This window comes from Aquila chrysaetos, chromosome 7 (genome assembly GCF_900496995.4).
Source record: "Aquila chrysaetos chrysaetos chromosome 7, bAquChr1.4, whole genome shotgun sequence".
NCBI classification, from domain to species: Eukaryota; Metazoa; Chordata; class Aves; order Accipitriformes; family Accipitridae; genus Aquila; species Aquila chrysaetos.
The window spans coordinates 29728833-29748704 of NC_044010.1; the positions used below are offsets into that span (position 1 = coordinate 29728833).

At 39.3% G+C, this 19872-nt stretch overlaps 1 protein-coding gene across 6 annotated transcripts in view; it reads right to left on the reverse strand.

The window, feature by feature from the left end:
- GRIK1 (glutamate ionotropic receptor kainate type subunit 1) overlaps window positions 1-19872 on the reverse strand; it is a 172809-nt gene that overhangs the window by 74677 nt on the left and 78260 nt on the right. For all 6 annotated transcript variants that reach the window (XM_030019954.2, XM_030019951.1, XM_041124867.1 and 3 more), the window contains exons 2-3: window positions 4012-4179; window positions 1340-1597 (exon numbers count right to left, since the gene is read on the reverse strand). In XM_030019954.2, the coding sequence (XP_029875814.1) occupies window positions 1340-1597; window positions 4012-4179 (426 nt within the window). The remainder of the gene's footprint in view (window positions 1-1339; window positions 1598-4011; window positions 4180-19872) is intronic.

Here is a 19872-nt window from a genome sequence, read left to right on the forward strand (position 1 = left end):
ACAGTCTCTGTGCATTAAAAAAAAAGTCATAGTCTCTGATAAGCTTTTAAATCACTTGTTCCCAGGAATGAGTTTGTTATTCTCTTTTTTTCTATTTTTAACCTGTGAATAAAAGGCCACGTTACTGATACTGATTGTCCATGGTATGTCGCTGGACAGCTATGACTACTGTGTGCCCCAGGGGGAGGTTCTTGTCATAAAGAATTAATGATCTTCTATGAGTTAAGAGTCCCAGGCTGGAAACATCTTGTGCTGCTTTTGGCTGGGATAGAGTTAATTTTCTTCACAGTAGCTAGTAGGGGGCTATGTTTCGGATTTGTGCTGAAAACAGTGTTGATAATACAGGAGTGTTTTCATTATTGCTTACACAGAGTCAAGGCCTTTTCTGCTTCTCAACCCACCCCACCAGCGAGTAGGCTGGGGATGCACAAGGAGTTGGGAGGGGACACAGCTGGGACAGCTCACCCCAGCTGACCAAAGGGATATTCCACACCATATGATGTCATGTTCAGCATATAAAGCTGAGGGAAGAAGAAGAAAGAGGGGGGGATATCCAGCGTGATGGCGTTTGTCTTCCCAAGTAATGGTTACACATGACAGAGCCCTGCTTTCCTGGAGATGGCTGAACACCTGCCTGCCCATGGGAAGTGGTGAATGAATTCCTTGTTTTGCTTTGCCTGCACGCGCGGCTTTTGCTTTACTTATTAAACTGTCTTTATCTCAACCCATGAGTTTTCTCAGTTTTACTCTTCCAATTCTCTCCCCATTGCACCGCGGGGGAGGAGTGAGCAAGCAGCTGTGTGGTGCTTAGTTGCCAGCTGGGCTTACACCATGACACATTTACACAAATTGCAACTTTCAGATTCAGTCTTCAGTACCCAGCTGACAAGTGAGTTGACTGTTTCTGAGAGTTTCAAGGAACAAGGTAGCCTCTACGTTAAAAATGCTGCAGCTTGAACTTTTGGTTTGTAGATGCATCCCTTTTAAGATCAACCCCTCGTTGAGAGAGGGAATCCCTAATCAGTCCCACACTACAATATTTATCAGTTTGAAGCTGTGTTAGTTGTTCCACAAATAGGAAGCAAAACATGACTGAGTATTCAAAATCCAGGAGCCACCTCCTGGTGACTTCTTAAGGTCTGATGAAATTAACAGCTTTCCAAAAGCTATAGCAGCAGAAGAATAGCTGAACCTTCAGAGACATTTTTCTTCTATATTCTGGGGAAAACTGCTGTAAGTATGCCAAACTGAACTATCACAGGCACTCTCTCTCACAGAGTTTGTTCATGTATGTAAATTAATAGAAGTATATGATCTGCAGTGCACCAGTACTACTTACCTGTGCTGTCTTCATATACTACTGTTACTATTTTCCAGTTGTAGTATAGTACAAGATCCAAAACTGCTCTGCTGATGGCTGCATAGTCTGGATAGAGGTTGATATAAAATGCATCTTTGTTATCCACTGTAGGGTGCTTCCATCGGGTCTGAATATGCGGGACTTCAAGTGCATTGCAAATGGACTGCACTGCGCTGACAGAGGAGCTGTGGGAAGGTCCAAACAGAGCAGCTACACCAAGAGCAAGCTGGTCGCATGCTGAGGGGGAGGAAGGGAGAGGAAGAAGCTTTTAGCTGGCAAAAGCAAGTAACTTGTGTGATGTTTACTGAGATCATTTATTCTCCATCCATCCTCATCATTTGAAAGTTAGAATGGGTAAACATGTTGCTCCCAAACCCACTGAGAGATTTGCAAATACTTCCTGAAAATGGCTTTACTGATTAGCGTTATATCCTAGAACCTGCTTGCTACAAATAAAAACCAAAACAACTTCTCTGCTCATTACCTTCAGATCACATTGATTCCTAAATTGCCTTTCTCAGAATGGCATTATCCTGGAGAAACCAGGAGCTCTCTGCCTATGGGCTTGCCAAAAGGCCGTCATATGAATTAAGTTTCATGGCAGCGTAACAGGAAATATGTTCATGGAGTTACAACAGAGACTATACGGATTCCCTCCATGACTGGCAAGCTTCTACCCATGTGAGTTGCTTTAATTTCAGGCTACCGAAGGAATATAAACAGTAAAGGGCACTACGATTCATGGCTCTCCATAATCTGTGTTTACAAAACAGGCAGTAAAGCCTAAAGCCCTTAGTAATGACACAGGGAAATAAAGAACCAACAGACACTGACATTTTAATACCTTTCCAAATCAGTCAAATGCTAGTATCAACAAAGGTTTCTTTCTCCTTGTGCCTATATCTCAGGCAAAAGAATCCCTCCTGTAGGTGTCTTTTCATTTTTCTTTCCCTCCCATGTCTTTTCAGGCTAACAGACAGAAGATGAAGTAATATTAATTACTTTTGTCCATTAGTAAAATTTACTGCAAATGTTTCTAATAAGGTCTTCATCGACTGGGACAAAGCCGTGCACTGAGTTGCAGTGCTGTACCCTTTGTAAGGTAGTTCTTTGTGGAAAATTTAGAAATTACAGTGATTGGATGAAATACTAAGTACACAAACATCCACAATGAGCTGAGATTTTTTAAATTAGTATTTAGTGCTCTGATAGTAATAGAGTATGACAGAAAATCAATTGTTTTCTGTTTTCAGTCTACAAATGAGTGCTTTACAGACAGCATAAAATGCACAGGTTTCCAAGGTTTAATTCAGAAGGCTTTGTAAAGGATCACAGGTTTTAATGTGCAAATTGCATAAATAATATCAATAATTAATGATGACAAGAAATTACTACTGTCTGAATGTATTCCTTGTATGTAAAAATATTTATAATGAGCTCCTTCCTACAAATTAAATGGAGAAGGTACTTTCACAACAGTCACAGAAGAGATTCTCACTCTACAGGGAATCTAAAATCCTGTCTCTCTGGATTATATGGATTATAAATCCAGCATACTTGATTTTTCATAGCATATAGTTCCAGCATATATCTGATACTTAAAAAGAATGCAATAAAGAGAATTTAAAGCTATTTTTCATGTTCTTTGAAAGCATTCTCCTTTTTTCCAGTCTTTATTAAGAAACTAGAGTACCATGAGGAGAATTTAGTAGCTTAGACGTTTGGAAGGTGACAGCTTACCAGCATTCTAGCCTGATTCGTGATGTTTATTTTCCAGCCTTCATTTGCCTTATAGCAGACATATCTTTTGCCTTACAGCAAGCATATCTTGTACCATTTACAGTGATAGATGTTATAGTGAACTGCAAAGCCCATCTGCAAAGTCTTAGCGACTTATGGGTCTTTCTTCAGACTTGTTTGCATGAGATTGTGTGCACACCATGTAATTCCAGGAACCAGATTGCTGTACATAAAATTTTAGCAAACTTCAAGGTTGCCTCCTAGAGGTGAAGAGTTACACTGTGCTTGAGAAGAGTTGTGACTTTTTTCCCCTTTCTGTTTTGGTCTGCAAGTAAATTAGAAGCAAGTAAATTGGACCATAATTTTCCCTCTGAGAATAAAAGAATAGGCAAAAAAATTCCAAACTTGTCCACTCCAATTCTTATAGTTGTTTATCACAGAGAAACTTACTTCTACGTCTAACCCTCTGAAGTATTAATATTTCAGGACAGGGAGACTATTGGCCTCTGTTCTTAAAAGTACAATAGAAATAATTTGTTATGAATAATGGATATCTGTGTGTGTGTGTGTGTGCTAATTATGCATTGTGACATCCCACTGTGCTCCCTGTTAGTCCCTGATCATACTCTGCAGAATTCCAGGTGGCAAATCTATCTTTTGGAAAGAAAAATGGGTTGGACTTGCTACCTTCCATCTGGGGCTCTTAGCATGCAGACAGTATGTAGGTGTTTTATCAGAAACTAGATGACAAGTCCAAGTCCAGCTTCATTCTTAGTTCAAATAACTTTGGAAGATTAATTTTATGTTACCATTCACATATACATGTTACAATTGGAGCAAAAAAGGAGACCAGGCCGGGGAAAGGTAGTATAGAACATGTGTGTTACTGACACAGTAATTGAGATAATTACCTCTTCTGGAGGCTTCAAAACTATCAAAAAGGTTAATTCTCTGGATGTCATAGGTTAATGTGGTATTAGGCATCAGTGTTCTGTTTCTATTAATGTTGGTGACTGCAAACTTGAAAGCCAATTCTTCAATATTAACAGGTTCATTTTCCACAGTTTCGAATATCCCTCCTGTTGAAACAGAGATAAATGAGAAGTATTATTCACTTCTTCATCACTGTACATAAAAAGAAAAAAATAAATTATGAGCAGTAATAATCTGAGTGTTCATAAAGGAAAACAGTTAAAATCGTTAAAAGCACTACAGCAAAAACTTATTGGATCATTAGTTTTTATCTACAGTGTCACTGTAGGTTAACTCAATATCATGAATGCTGCTTAGACAAACATCTGTGAAAGATGATGCATATTTATTATTCAGGCTTTTCAAAACAAAATTTGTAAATGCTTGTGAAAACTTCTATCGAGTTCTCAACTAATGAAAGTAGTGATATTCATAGGTCTTGTTCCCCCTGCTCCAATCTAATCCATGTTTAGAGATGAAACTTGGATGTGTTGGAGATGTTTTCTGAAGTGTTTCTGCAAATCTTGGCACTACAAGATCCACATTCAGAAGTGACTTAGGAGTTTGAGTAGAAATAGACTGAAAGTTTCCACTTGAGGCTGGTGTTTTAGTAGGGCTTTGATTTTTTATAAAACTTAGGCAACGTTGTTGGCCATTTCTCAGTTTGCTCAGGGACAGGTGAGTATTTTTACTTTTTCAAAGCTCATTGCTGAATGAACTGAATTTGTTGATATAGAACATAACTGAACCACACACTGCTCCCACAGATTTCACCTCTGTGCCAAAGTGTCGAGTGATCTCTCCAGTGGTGTAGCATCTACCAGTATCATGATGATGCTGGTTTAAAAGTCTCCTTCCAAGGACAGTGCTGAATCTAGCACAATTGCTCTCAACTTCCTATCATTCCTCTATACCCTTCTTCCAACATCTATTTTGAACTATATGAACAAAGATGTGTCCCAACCCATTCTGTGCAATCCCAGATGGGCAACTGCTCTTTGAGTGCTGCTTGATTTGTCAGAACTTTTCTCTACATTTCAAACTGAAATTGTATACACTTCCTGTTCTTTTTAAAACAAATGAGGTGAATCTGAGCTTTTCTTTAACCTGGAAACAAGTTTCCAGAAGAGGACCTGTAAATAACCAATCTGAATTTTGGAAGCATTCTGAATGCTTTGGCATATACTCTGAGATGAGGAAGGTGGCTATGTTTCAAGCCAACAGGCTGTCCCACTTATATGGGGATGTCTACTCCCTCTAGCCTCTAGAGACTTTATTATGCCAACAACACATTCAAGCTGTCTAGGAGCACTGGGATTTGATGAATGCATAACAAACACAGCTAATTTGAAAAAAAAAGAGCTCCTTTAAACAGCAATCTCCAGCTTCAGTACTTGATTTTGCAAGTATAATTTACTCATTTAGTGCAAGTCACTAGAGAATACTTTGGATTTCTCAGTTACATATTTTTGCATTTCCCCATGTGAAATCTGAGCCCTAGATATTCGCTTTATATTTTCTGAGCATCAGAATATATTCAGCTAATGCGCTGCAATCTCTTGCAATTTTGATGTCACCAGTGTAGGAATAGTGCAGTCGTTAGCTGACAATCAGGAAATGGGAACACAGTGGAATTAAAACCTGTTTCGAATTTTAACTCAGCAATGAAAACACTGGTGGCTATCAATCCCAAGTTGGCAATGTAATCTCTAGCTACTCTTGAATACACAGCATTATATTATCTCTCAAACCCATATATAACAATACCTTAACATGACTTAGGCAATTTTGCCAACTTAAGCAATTTTCTTGTTCACTGTATCTACTTCTCATTTACTATATGCATGTATTAGAACCTTAAAGACTTTCTTTTTTTTTTTTTTTTTCCCCTCCATCATAAAATATACAAGTGATTACAGGAGACTGTGACACAGAGAAATAGCTGAAAAAAAAGTTGAAGTGCTGGTTTTGGAATCAAATGTAAAACCTTATGTGGAATGTTGAGAGTCAGCAGGATTTTCCAGATTTGCAAACTATAGGATTAGCAGAAGGAAAAAAATCTAACGCCTGTTCATTCAGATCTTATAATTCCTCATCCCAATGATGATACCAACAAGTTTACTACTTTTCTAGTTAAATAAAATTTGCTTTCCCTGCTTTCACCTGAGGAAGACAAGTATTTTTGGTTAGCTATAATGCCAGCTTGGGCTTGGGACAGCAAGATACAACTGTTGTATTTTGCTTGGACCCTTACTAGAATTAGCAGAACATTGTTTCGTAAGGCAAGGTGGAAGTCACTGAGTATAATGGATAGCCTGAGAGAATTTTCTAATAAGACAGGGTGACCACCATCTTGGAAATGATTATTGTGCTGGGCTTGTATTAATTTCTTTTTTTCTTCTTTTTTTTTCTTTGTTTTTTTTTCAAATTAGAACAACTTCTTTCAACCACCCTTGAGGTAACCTTCATACCTGTACATACACAAGCACTTTCACATTTTAGGACTAGAAGTTTTTCTAGACCTCTAATCAGTTGCCTAATAAATGGAGATTAATGTTAATTGATGTATATCTGTGAATTATTTATACTTCATTAGCAGAATTTTGCAGAATTTTTTCTTGGTCCCTTTTAAAAAAGAGTAGAAGCTCACTGGGCAGAGGGAAGGAGTGGAGGGAAAGGAGGAGTGATGGAAAGAGGGAAAGCATTGTATGGATGCGTTTCCTAAGCAAACTAATCAAAACTGCATATGTACTATCACATACACATCAAATATATTCAGATAGGTCTCTCTGAAAGTCAGCTGTATAATCAGTATGTTGGTACCCCCTCAACATATTTTCCAGGTTCCTTTTGTGCGTGTTAACATAGCAGTAAAGCACAGACGACTTTGGTTACGTGCTTTCATTTGCTGGTGAGATACTCTGGATAGGTCTGGTGTAAGAACAGGACAGCTAGTCAAGAGGTTCATAATCTCACACAGAAAATTTAGTTCAGCTGAACTGGAGATGCTGAATAGGGGGCCATTTAGAGTCTCTGAGAAGTAGTGCTCCCTCTCCTTGCTAGGATGGGGAAGTTTTGAGACCACAAAAGTCATTCTTCCAAGTCAGTAAACGTTTACTTGACTGAATGAATGTTCTCGTGATTAAACCCTAAAGTAAGCACAAAGAGCCATGCCCTGCTGCCCATGAACAAAGTTCACGAGACAGTTTATGGAGGAAGTTTTGCTTACTGTGAGTGAAGTTTGGGATAGTTGCACTGTGAAAAGCTTGAACTGCTACCTATTTGAGCTTGATTTTTCTGTTGGGACCTATGCGTGCAAAAAAGAGTTGAATCAGTCTATAAATTTGCATCACAAACAAGCCAGCAGATAAAATCTGGCTGTTCTGTGCTGTTGTGTTTTCATCCATGTGTCCTTAATGAAATCTAGCAATTTAGTAAATAGTTCCTCTTCCCCGTGTCCTGCTGATGACTTACAGTCAAGCTTAGAATTTATTGTAAGGTTCAGGTTAAAAGAGAAACAGCAGAGTAAGTGACAAGTTTGATGAAGAACTGTTTTGTCAGATGATTCATTTAAATAAAGTAATTACTGTACAACATCTTAAAAACAAATTAACCACAGGATTCTACAAGGGAAGGAAAAAAATCAATATTAACTCAAGATATAAATGATGTTCCAGAAATGAGGCTATTCTTGCTAAGCACAAAAACAAGCACTGGCTTTCAAAGTAGGCTGCTGGTAGCACATACAAGGGACAAAGCTTAAATTTTTGGGTCCTCCCTTTCATCTTTCTCCCCTCCTTCCCACTTACTCAGCCAGATAGTGAATCTGCTGCAGCAGCTTCGGCTGACCAAAAGCTGCCTAGTCCTGGTCAGTGGCAGACCTGACCTTTCTTCTGCACAGGCACTACATCTGCCCCTATTATGAGCGGGATCGGCTGCCTGAGTCAGCAGGAAGCTGCCTACCCCAAACCAGGTAAGTGCCAGAGCTATAGGGGTTGCTCTGCTTCACATGGATGTCAACACCTCCCAGAGGCTGTTTCACCAGTTACAGCTGGGCAGCAATGCCAGATGTAGGTTACCCCATCCTACTGCACACAGGGAGTAACTCTCCACCAGCCACATGCGAGCACATCGGCGGGAGAAGCCCACGTTCATGTCAACTTAAGCAATAACCCTCCTTCGGCTCATGTGTGTGAGGAAACCTTTCACTTTAAGCATTTAATTTATAAAGCGATGTCTGCAAGGATGAAGGAAAAAGCTGTATCTGCCCCTACTTTTAATTCAGCTGTGGAAAGTAAGAGCAAAATGACTACTTGGCTAATGTTGCTCTGACAGAAATGAGGGCTGAGCCACATGAGTGACTGCTCAGCAGAGGATTGAGAAATGCTAGTCAAACTGACCACCATGGCAAAGCATCAGCCCCATTCATCCTCTGAAGATAAAAAACACTCTACAGCAAGTAAAATGTCAAAAATATAAAAGCACACCTGAGTAGGCACACCTGAAAAAGCAGCTCCAGTCCTTCTGAGCAAGCAAATGTTTCCATTTAAAGGGGCCATCATGGACTGAGAGAGTTTCAGAAAAGGTCACGGCTGAATCAATTTCCATACCTCTCAAAGGGTCTCAAAATTTTGCTTCAAGACAAGGCAGAGCTAAAAGCTTATTATTGGAAAAATTCTCTGTCTCTGTTTTAAAGCCAGTCATAAACAGCAACAGCTAAAAATTGACTATATTTCTGACAGCAGTTATTGACCTGTCTCCCTGGGCTTCTTTGGTCAGGTTTCCTCAATGCAAAATATCTCACTAACATATTTTAGTCCCAATACAGTGGATGTAGTATATTTTTTTCAGCCATGTATACATAGAAATGCCTGAATAGCCTTGAAGGAATTTCTGTGATTTCAGTCAGTAGTATCACTTTGATGCTTTCGAAGTAAAATGCTAACTTTTCAAAATATTTTTAAAAGTCATATCCTGCTTGCAGAGAGATTTTCCTGACCTACTCCATAGCAAACATAAGAACAGCATCTTACTGCATTGGGGTTTTTTTTGTTATTTGCTACTTCCTATTAAAATACTACATAAAGCCAGATGAAATGGAGGTAGTCTTACAAAGACAGTACTGATAGCCTGCAAAAAGAGGTGTGAAAATGCCATGCTTTTTGAGGGTGGTCTATATTTCCTTCTGACACCTAAAGGAGACCAAAAGAGAAAAAACATGTTCTGCTCTTAAGCCAGCCTGAGACCCAGTGGTCACCATAGACATGCCAAAAAAAGCAGTTATTTTTCAGAGGTAGATCTTGCTCTGGGACATGCCTGTGTTCATCATCTTGGTGGATAAATTTCATATTTCCCAATTAAATTTGTTAAAAGTCTCTCCAGCTCACTGGTGGCTGTGTGAGGCAGCTCTGTGGTAGCTCCATGTACATGCTTACACACCAGACCAGCAGTCAACCTCCCTTTCACACCAGGAATCCACTGTGTATCACCTATTGACCTGTCCTCCAGACATTTTTTAATAATATATGTTATCACTTACATAATTATCTCTGCTTTTTGACCAGTGGAAAATGCTGGCAGTGTAGGGAAGTAATTTGCTTGTACTGTTAAAATAGAGAAAAGTGTTGCTGAATACTAGATACAGTATTCAAGGACCATAAGTCAAGCCACCAGATACAATGAGATTTAAAAGATATATTGCTGGGATTTTTATTTGCTGCCAGATTTTCATCCCCCAGCATACCATCTGTTTCATACAGCCAGCAGTCCCAGCAACTTAAAGACGATAGCTCAGCTATTCATATAGGCATATGACTCCAGGAATAGCCATATTAATACCAGCATCAAGTATTTTGATATTTTGACAGAAATTAAAGTGAGAAACAGGTGTTAAAAAACCTGAAAGCTGTATGTTGTTTACATTCTTATTCAGGTTCTACCTTCACAAGAATGCTCTTTGAAAACAAACATGCTCACTATGCCGTAAAAAATGTTTGAAATGTTAAAACATACAGACTAAGAAGGATAGTGGAGGCAAAATATAGTTAAGATTACAATTAAGATTTTCCTTATAAAGACATAGGTATTTTTCCCTTTACTAGACAAAAAGAGGACTTTCTGTGGCTTACAGCTATTTCCAGTTAAGGATAAAACTTTACTTCTACAAGGCTGATGTCCAGGTTTTCTTTTCTTGCTCAAAGGATATCCTAATTTCATAGTCTGTCCTCCTGGCGAGGTGTTTGTTGCACAGGATGACACACTGAATAAGCAATGTGGAAGCACAGGGCCCACTGGATGTCATTGCTCCATCCCAGAGCTTTGAGCCACCGACAGCTTTCAAAGGCAATCCAGTGCCACGACATGCAGGTGATTTGCTAGCAGGATTTCCAGAAATATCTGAATATCTATCTCCTGGAGGGATTTATGCTCTGAGAAGCCTCCCCTCCTTTCTATAGCACCGTCTGAACACCAGGAGGTCCATGAGACCTCATTAAAACCCATCTGTCAGTCACTGAAGAGAAATGAGACTTAAAATCCTAATGACTGTGCAGCTATGTGCCACTGGTTTCCCAAAAGAGAAGCTGTTGCTGATGCCAAGTTAATGTAGGAGATTCATAAAGCCAAATTAGCATGCAGTTTGCCCTTGCTCTCTATCAATATAGACATGGACTCACACCGCTCTGCTGGTGGGATGGCTATGGACTCACACACACCTCTGAAGCTTAGTGGGGCTAGCAGAGTGGTAGGGGTAGACCTGCTAGCCCAAAGAGGAACAGGGCAGAGCAAAACAGTGTTTATGAAGTTTTTTTCTGCAGATAATGTCCACTTACAGAGTTAAAGAGTGTGCCACTTGGACTGAAACCACTCACTACAGGAAATCCCCCCTGAGCATTTTTTTCCATCTTTGCCTCTGACCAGAGGACATATTCTCCTGTGCCACGAGGAGTCTGAGAGCCAGTGCAAGTGCACTCATTACAGAGCTAAGTCTGGGCATTCAGCTGACTGGAAAAGAATAATCAAATAAGTTGTTACTTAAAGGCTTACCTTTAGCAGACAGTTTAACAGTATCTTTCTTTTTAAAGTTAGCTCACTGACTGTGTAAGATTAGTCCAGAAATTGGCTATTACCTCTAATTTATACATGACCTAAAAACTACTGTTATGTGTTTGTGCATATGAAAAAAAAAAGTTTCTCATGAAGAATCATTAACGATTACAATCCTACAACAAACAGTAATTGCATTTTACATTTACAAATCCAGACCAAAGTGGGTTTGCTCCCCTAGGTTTTTGTGGAATTAGATGCATGGGGTTTGCATTTGGCTCACAGAATGCAAACTGAACACATTAGCATTCTTTGCACGGGTGAATTTAGCCTTGCAACAGGGACCTCTGAATTAGGCAGCTATTATCATCCTCATTTTACAGACAGTGAAACTGAGAGCTTGAGCGACTTTCCTACCATCACTCCCTCTTCAATCTGTTCAAAAGCTGTTTTGGAAACCTTCCATACATTGTGCTCTGTTTCAGCCTATTCCCGCCCTTTTTCAAGCCCCTATCCTTACCTCAGCATTCACCATCTTTGCATTCACCCAGCCTCGTTCCTGTCCAGTGTGCCTTTAATCTTGTTCCTCATTGTTATACCCTGCCAAAAGTCACTGCCATTTCCTTGCCTATGCCAGATCCTGGGTCTGGATCCTTTTCCGTTTGTAACCCATCACCTGTCTGTGGGCTCCTCCTTTTAGGATGCACTTCAAATGAAACTCAAAGCCCATACCCTTCCTCTTTCTACACTCTACCTTCATTGTTTTCAGCCATCTCAATCTAAAATAAAAGCTGAGATGGTGAGCATAGAAAGGCAAGTATCTTGCTCTCGTGCTCACCTGGATTTCCCGCCTCCCTCATCCCCATCTCTGCATTTGTTTCCTCTGCTGTCTCTGCAGATTGCAAGCTTCTCCAGACTGCAAGAAATTTGCAACGAAACAGAATAATTTGGAGCAGGGCTGGCTTTGTGTGGTTGGAGTGATGGTTACATTTTCCTTTCCATGACTGCATGGTAGGCTTGGGAAGCTGAAATCTGGGACAGGTTCATGACCTGAAACCCAACAAAGAAAGATGGAAGGGGGTGCAACTCAAGTGTCAAATTCAGCAAATGTGAGGATTGTTTTTTTAAGATTAGATTTGTTTTTAGAAAGGTCACTGAATATTTGACAAATTGAGTATCTCCTAGGTTCGAAACTGCACATCTGAAATCCACCTCTGGGCATGGCTTTAGGATGTGATTGTATCCCCGTTGCTTCTGTGAAGATTTTGCTCTCAGCTTTAACAAGAGGTGAGGTATGGTTTGTCAGGCTTTGCAGTCTGATTTAGAATTCTCTTGATTTAGACTGAACTCTCACAGAGACTCAGTCTTTCTGTTATTTTCATGCAACATGGTTAGTGCTTAATTACACAGCGATGAAACTGGCAGAAATCACATTTCGGTTTCAGCCCTCATGCAGACAGGTGCGAGTTCTGTGACTGCTGAAGAGCTGCAACCCCTTATACCAGGTGTGAATGCATAACTCACAGCAAACAAGGCCTAGTTAAAGATTGAGATGAAGAGTACAAAAGAGGGAAAGGATCTTAAATAGAAAATGTTAAAGCACTTCCCTATCCAAAACCTCTATGAGAGCCAGAGCTGGGGTTTTATAATTATCTGCATTCTAGCAAGGTACTGCATCCAGCAATGCTTTTATCCTGTGGAAAGCAGAGGGATAAAAATATGTATGTGTGTATGTACATATATAAAAAGTTGAGCTTATTAAGATACAAAGATCTGCCTTTTCCATTGGGATTTAGTTGAGTTCAGCTTGTGAGTTTGGAGATATTTCCCAAAGGCTCAATTGGCATGATTCATGTTATAGAATTTCTAAGTAATGAACTTTTTCTTTTTTTAACAGGGAAAAAAATGGTTGACCTGATTCAGGTATCTCTTGCAATACAGTAGCAGTACTAGCTGGAAACTAAACGATCATTTTAGAGGTGCAGACTCTCTGTTTAATAGAAATTTTAAAAACTATTTCCTTGCTGCCTTTATTTTATTGTTTTCACTTGATGCACAGGCTAGTCAGGAAGTACTGAAAATGCAGAATAATACATATGTTATTTATACTGTTTGCTGTTCTTTCCCCCACATAACCATACCTACTTGGGCAAACTAGCTATCCATGCATTGCAGCATTAATTTCAAACAAGACAAAAACAGGAGAGGGAGAAAATTGGTTCTAATTACCCAGTTACACATGCAACACTGGGTCCCATCAGTTGCTATTTCTGGCCATGCAGCAAGAAGGAGGGAATAAGAATTGTTTCCCTTCTCTTCTTGCAGCTAGAATAAGGCAGATGAGCCTTGCAGAGACCAGGGTTAGATTTTGTGTGGGATGTTCTCCCCAGGAGCAAGGCACTGGCTAAAGCAGCATACACAGAGTTTCGGCACCCCACTTTCCCTCACATACGATCTGGCCCGCTTTGCAGAGCATGGCTTGTATGCTGTTCTTTGCAAAAGTACATGGCAGATCAAGCCTCCTCCTTCAACAGAACCACATTTTAATCAGGATGTGTGGTACTAATGGAGCTGCTTTCTTCAGAGCTCCCCAGTAGCCCAGTGAAACAGTGGTTTCATTCCCTTTTTTCAAGGCTCCCAGCAACAAAGTAACAAGCTTTTAAACTTCCCTCCCCATCATCTTGTTCAGAAGAAATAAGACTTTACTGAAGGAGATAAATGTTTCTACTGATTTCAATAGGTTTTGATAAAATTCTTTCATGGCTGAGCATTTCTCCCACCGTGCTTTAACAACTTAAATAGTCCCACTGGAAGAGAAACTTACTTTCTGGTGTCTTTTTCAATCTTTCAGAGCACTACTTCACAGATACATTTTTCCTACATATCTCAGTCAGAGGATGTCCCTCTGAGACATGCAGACATCTTGACATATTAATTGCTGATCATGTGTTGGACTACAAGGTGCTTCAGAAAATTGAAAGGGATGGAAAGGCAACACGAAAAGTAGAGAGGAAGGAACAATCACAGAAAAACGCCAATGTTTATATTAAGGAATAAGGGAAAGGAAAAAGAATTTCACAGATATAAAAAGTAGATGAGGAGAATGGAGAGAAACCTGTTTGAATGAAGACTAAAAGACTGATGGCATTGAGCTGCGGAACTTGCTGGAAGTTTTATTTACTGATTTTTATCTGGTTCCATCTCAAAAGTATTAGATTGCTTAAAAAATATAGTAAGATTTGTTGCAGATCCAAAGTAATTCTACCTTACATTTGAGGAAACCTTGACCCAAACAGAGCAATAGAGACCCTATCTAAAAGAATAGCAAGGAAAATTGAATTCAGAGGGGTTTCAACACCTGCGTTTATGTAGGCACCTGGTTAAAACAGGAGGTATATCTGTGCAAAAAGTGCTTTACCACCTTCCTTTGCAGTGGTTACAAGATATTACACTTTCCAGAAAGTAGCAATCAATACAGTATGTGCAGCCATTTTACTATTTTTTCTGCACTGTGAGAGCAGAGGACCCATAGAAAGATGTATAGATTCATTCTACTGAAATCCTCAAAAGGTTCCTCTGGAGAGTGATCCTGAAGTGTGAGAATATAGCCTTACTATAAAGCAATTGTGACTTTGCATATGCAATGAAACTACTTCAGGATTAGCTATCTTTCTCAAGCTGTTACACAGAATTAGAAAGACATTTCAAAATCCTAGACTATACTTTGAAATGTGCGTTATTCAGTAAACAGCATTTTTATGCATAAACACGAGGGTTATAGCTTTAAAAATTATATACTCCCTCTTTTCATGAGTGCCCATTAAGCACTATTATCTGTAAGATGCTTAGGAACATAAGGTCTTTATTAAAGCTGAAGAAATCTGAGCTTATCCTGAAAAAGCATGGATAAACTCAGATCACAGACTATCCAAAAGTACATCCTTTCCAGAGAGGAGGTTGTGGTGGAGGGAGGTTAAAGTTGGTAGGGGGTGACATTTTAAACTCAAACTTTAGTCAATCGCTCTTTTCTTTCTGAAATCCAGCTGTCACAATTCCCCTAAAGGCAGTGCTACCTATCAATCCAGAAATGATTGACATGGGGGATGCCAAGAAGCCCACAGCTAGCAAGCTACAGCAGAGATCTTAATTTATAAATTACTGTGGACACTTTGCATTTTTAAGCATTCAAAAAATAGTGTCCTAATCAAGAGTTTAAACATTAAGGATACAAAGGTTACATTAGCTTTTGCTGTCACACAGTGTGCATGAAGTAATAGTGAATTTTGACTTTGCTTTCCTTCTAATATGCAACAATAGTTTATGGTAGATTCCTCTGAGTCTGAAGTTGGTCCTCTCACCCTGGAGGAAAGGCTTAAAATCATTCAGCTAAAATGGAGAGGACTCTACCTGTGACTGTCACCACCCTTCCTTCTCCCATGGTGGCTGGAGCTCCCCCAGGGCTCTTCACTAACCCTGCCAAAGTCTCTGCTCACGGCTGGAACCTCTGCCCCACTGGTACAGGCAGTAAATGCAGTCGGTGGTGTAGGACTAGCCAGAAAACAAGAAACCTGCCTCAGTTCTGGTGTCCTTACCCTTCTCATCAGAGGGGAAAATGAGACCTCTCATACCTTTTTGTTTGTTTGTTAAGGCAATGAGAGACTTGTGTAGCACAGGGCAGCCAATAAACCGGGGGCTAGGACAGTGGCCTGAGATATGCACCCCCTCTCTCCAGCCTCACTGGGAAATGCCAGCCTATGCCCCAGAAAACTTTGTCAAATGGTGACAGTATGGATCTGTTTCTGTGAAAATGCCTCTCTCCTGCATGAGGCAACATCCTGTACTCTTAACACCGAGTAATCAAATTAGAAATCTTCCTGATTCAGCTTCAGGAGTACACCAGAGACAACACTTGGGAACTTCTTGGCACCTTCCACTGCTATCCACACCTCTAACCCTGGGAGACGTAGACCCCCAGAAGGGCACAGAGGAAGGGGATCAGTGTAGGGATGCTGCTATTCCCCACCACTCCTTCCTCAGCATCCTCTTTCACTTGCACTTTCTCAATGTGCAGCCCCAGCTTTGCTGCCTTTCTTCTTCTCAGGTCTGCTCAGCTTCATTTAGATGCAAACTGGGTTTGGCCCAACAGCCATTTAAATACGGCTGTTACTGAAATAGACCATTGAGCCAAGTGTGCTTCAGTCCTCATCAGACTGAAATGATGGCATTTCTTGTAACATCTCAGCAAAGGGGAGCATCAGCTGCTAGATAAAGGTGGATGCTCAGAACCCAGAAGACATGCGTTAATAAAACATAGCCAGCTTGACATATTGCTTGCTGAGCTTGTCTTGGCTTACAGGGGAATTATGTAACATGTCTATTAGGAAAAGATTATTCTTTGGAAGAAGCCTTTGACCTCCTCTGACAAAAAAAAAAAAAAAGCTAAGGACCAGCACCCCATATAACCCCTCTGTGAACAGAGTATGTACATGCTGCAGCTAACCTAGTGAAAGATTTTCCCAAGCCTCTTTTACTGCTCTTTTGCACAGCTGAGTCTGTTGCAATATGACAGAAGGACTTGCAGACTTCTAGAAGAGTGACAAAATACAGGTAAGAGTGCCACAAGCCACTCAGATCATGTCAGGTATGTAATTAGGGAAGTAGATACCTGAAGTTTAAAAACAGAAACTTAAAAAAGACATAAGTGATTTAATTGATTTTCATTAAAATAAATAAATCCCCTCACCTTTATCTTTTATTGGTATAGAGGAAGGATATAAAACCAAATGTTACCAGGTTTCCCACTGGATCAATTGTTTTGACTCTCCTGAAACTCCAAGCACACCATTGGGATGAGGTACTTCACTGACGGTCCCCCACAGTTTGTGAGATGCAAGGAAATTGGCAGGTTTTGCTCAGGATTTACCTATTATTCTTTAAACTTTATAGAAATATATTTTCTTCCATCCTGCTGGATTATTCTGTCCCTCTCTTACTAGCATTAACATAGTTTCATCCTTAAATCCTCACGCATCAAAAAGGAACACATAGAAAATGAGCTGACATTTTTCTAAACAAGGCATTATATATATTGCAGCCTCAGCATAGCAGGTGCTTTAAAGAAAAATACCAGGATACATTTTCAGTCTTGAAAAGTATAATGTCTAAGTAGGTTTATCTAGGATTATGCTTTTAAGGGCGGGGATTGCAGATTTTATAACCAATCCACTCTTACAAGTAATGTTTAATCAGCATCTGCATTTTGAGTTCCCATATTTCTTTATAATAATGATGGTTGGCTCTTGGAAAGACACTTAGTTGAGGTGTCTGCAATTTAAAGCTTTCTTGGTAATTATCAATCTGGAACATTTCTATTCCTCAATCTACGGAGGGCCATTTGTGTCTGAAAAATATCTTATTCACATCTACATTTGCAAATGTTAAAGTAACAAGTGTAAACAGAATACATCTGCACCTAATCACAACTTTACATGAAGTGTTAAATTATACAACTTCAATAGAAATTTGGAATGGGAACCCAAACAACTACAGGAACAGCTTTTTTGTAATGTGCTTCCCCCCCCCCCCCCCCCCCCCCAAAAAAAAGAACGCACATTCTTCAAAAACCCATATTCTAGCAAGACTGATTTGAAAATACATAGAATGCGCAGAGGAAACCAAGACTTCTCAGCAGTGTTAAACCGTCTGATGGAGAAGCATACGGTGTTGAAATTCCTATGCATATTGGGGGTCTAAGTTAAAGGGGATGTAAGAGACTTAACTCCAGAAATTCTTGCTTTGGGGGAACTTCCCAGGTTGTATCATCACTTTTCTTAATGCTGAATATCCCCAGGGGTTCATTTTAACCAAGTTTCCATTTGCATGTGAATCTGGGGACTTGAGAGGCTCCTATTCAAATCACTCATGAAACCTGTAAAAGCGATATCTTTTAGGTAAGCCACTTTCATGCTGTGTAGGCAAATTTCAGGATACCTCAGCCAGAAATGTTATAACCAGATAAAACCCAGACATGAAATGTTTAACACTCGTAACTGGTGCGTGCATAGAAATGTCTTTCACCAGCAATCATACTCAGATTGAGGCGTTCCGGTGCTGGGACTTACTACCCGATACTCAGGAATGAATTCAATATAAAACTGAGTAGAAAAGCCTATAGTAGCTACATCTGTTTTTCTTCTTTTTTTCTTCTCCAGAGTGTTTTTGCAGATAGCACTTTTTTCTGTGTTCCAAGAGCTACATGCAACAGATGTGATTTGTCTGAATGGGATCTGTGAAAGACTCATAAAATTCTTTAAAACTAACAAAAGCCCTCAAATGTGCATACAGTCCTGCTTATCAACAAGCATTAACTGAAAATTCAAAATGTATCCTAGTTTATATTTGGTTGCAAATGAAATTATGGTAGCATGACTGTACACAAGGATCCTTGGATTTTTACTGCAAAGCCTAGGTAGTCTGTTCTTGCATTAGAAAAGATTTCAGTAGCAGTGATTTGGCTGAAACAACATGAAGATGTGCAAAGTGCACTGGCCATTATCCGTTTCTTGTGCAAAGATGCCGTACGTATGCAAATTTCACATTCTTTAAAAGATTTGCTTGTTATGTGCAATCAGTATGTTAGCAGTTGTGCACACTTTCACAATGCATGCTTAAAATTGTGCTGCACTGAAAATACACTTTTAGATTTTAGATCTCTTTGGTTGTTTCATCCAACATTCTGTCTCTGCAGGACCATTTTCTTCCTTTTTAATTTTTTTTTTCCTGATCTAGCCTTACCTGTTATAGGCAATCATTGTGATTGAAGCCCGTGTCTTCCAATTGACTTCTCTGAGCCATAGATCAAGCCCAAATATTGCAAGAAAAATTTTTATAGCATGTGGTACAGCATTAGATACTCTATCTCCTCATGGCTAATCACTCAAACAGCTTCAGGGGGAACAGCTTCATCAGGAATTATTAATGCTAGTTAGAGATGTTAGTTATTATAGATATTACACTTATTTATTATATTATAGTTATACTTGGTTGTAATTATCATAGTTATTGATAGGAAAGTTAGATATGTACTTTTTTTTAAAAGCAGGAAAATTTGATTGTGGAAAATTTTACAAATGGGTTGAAACTATGGCATAATATTAAAAGAATAAGAAAAAAAATTAAAGGAAGAAAAAGACAATTCTCTAAAAAACTGGATACAACATCTCTGGGCTCCAGGAGGTGAATATGTGAGTTACTCAGTCATTCCTCGGATTTTTAAAATATAAAAGCTGATGCTACTAGGTATGGCTGTTATTTCGGGGTTTTTAGCCTCATAGCTTCATTGTCAGAAATTTTAATCAAAAGCCCATAAAATAACCTTGCTATGAAGAAGAGACTGTAATTACTCATAATTAGTACAGTGTGTAAAGTATGGCTTTAATTCAATTAAACAATTCCATAATTTATGGAATAAATTATGGCATAATGGCCATAATTTCAATGTGTTACCATCAATCAGGAAAGAAAAACTTAAATTTCAAAATAAAGTTAAAAATTCAGCTCATGACACATTAGATTATTTTTCCTTGCTCAGTGACTCACTTTTCCTTTCTGCGTGTAAAATCTCCTATACATTGTGTTAGTTTGAATTTTCTTGACATTTTCTACATTTGAACAGGCTTACATTTTTTGGAAGCTATATATTAAGTCTGTTTCAAAGCAACACCAAGGCTAGTCTTCCCCTGAAAATCAGAGCTTGA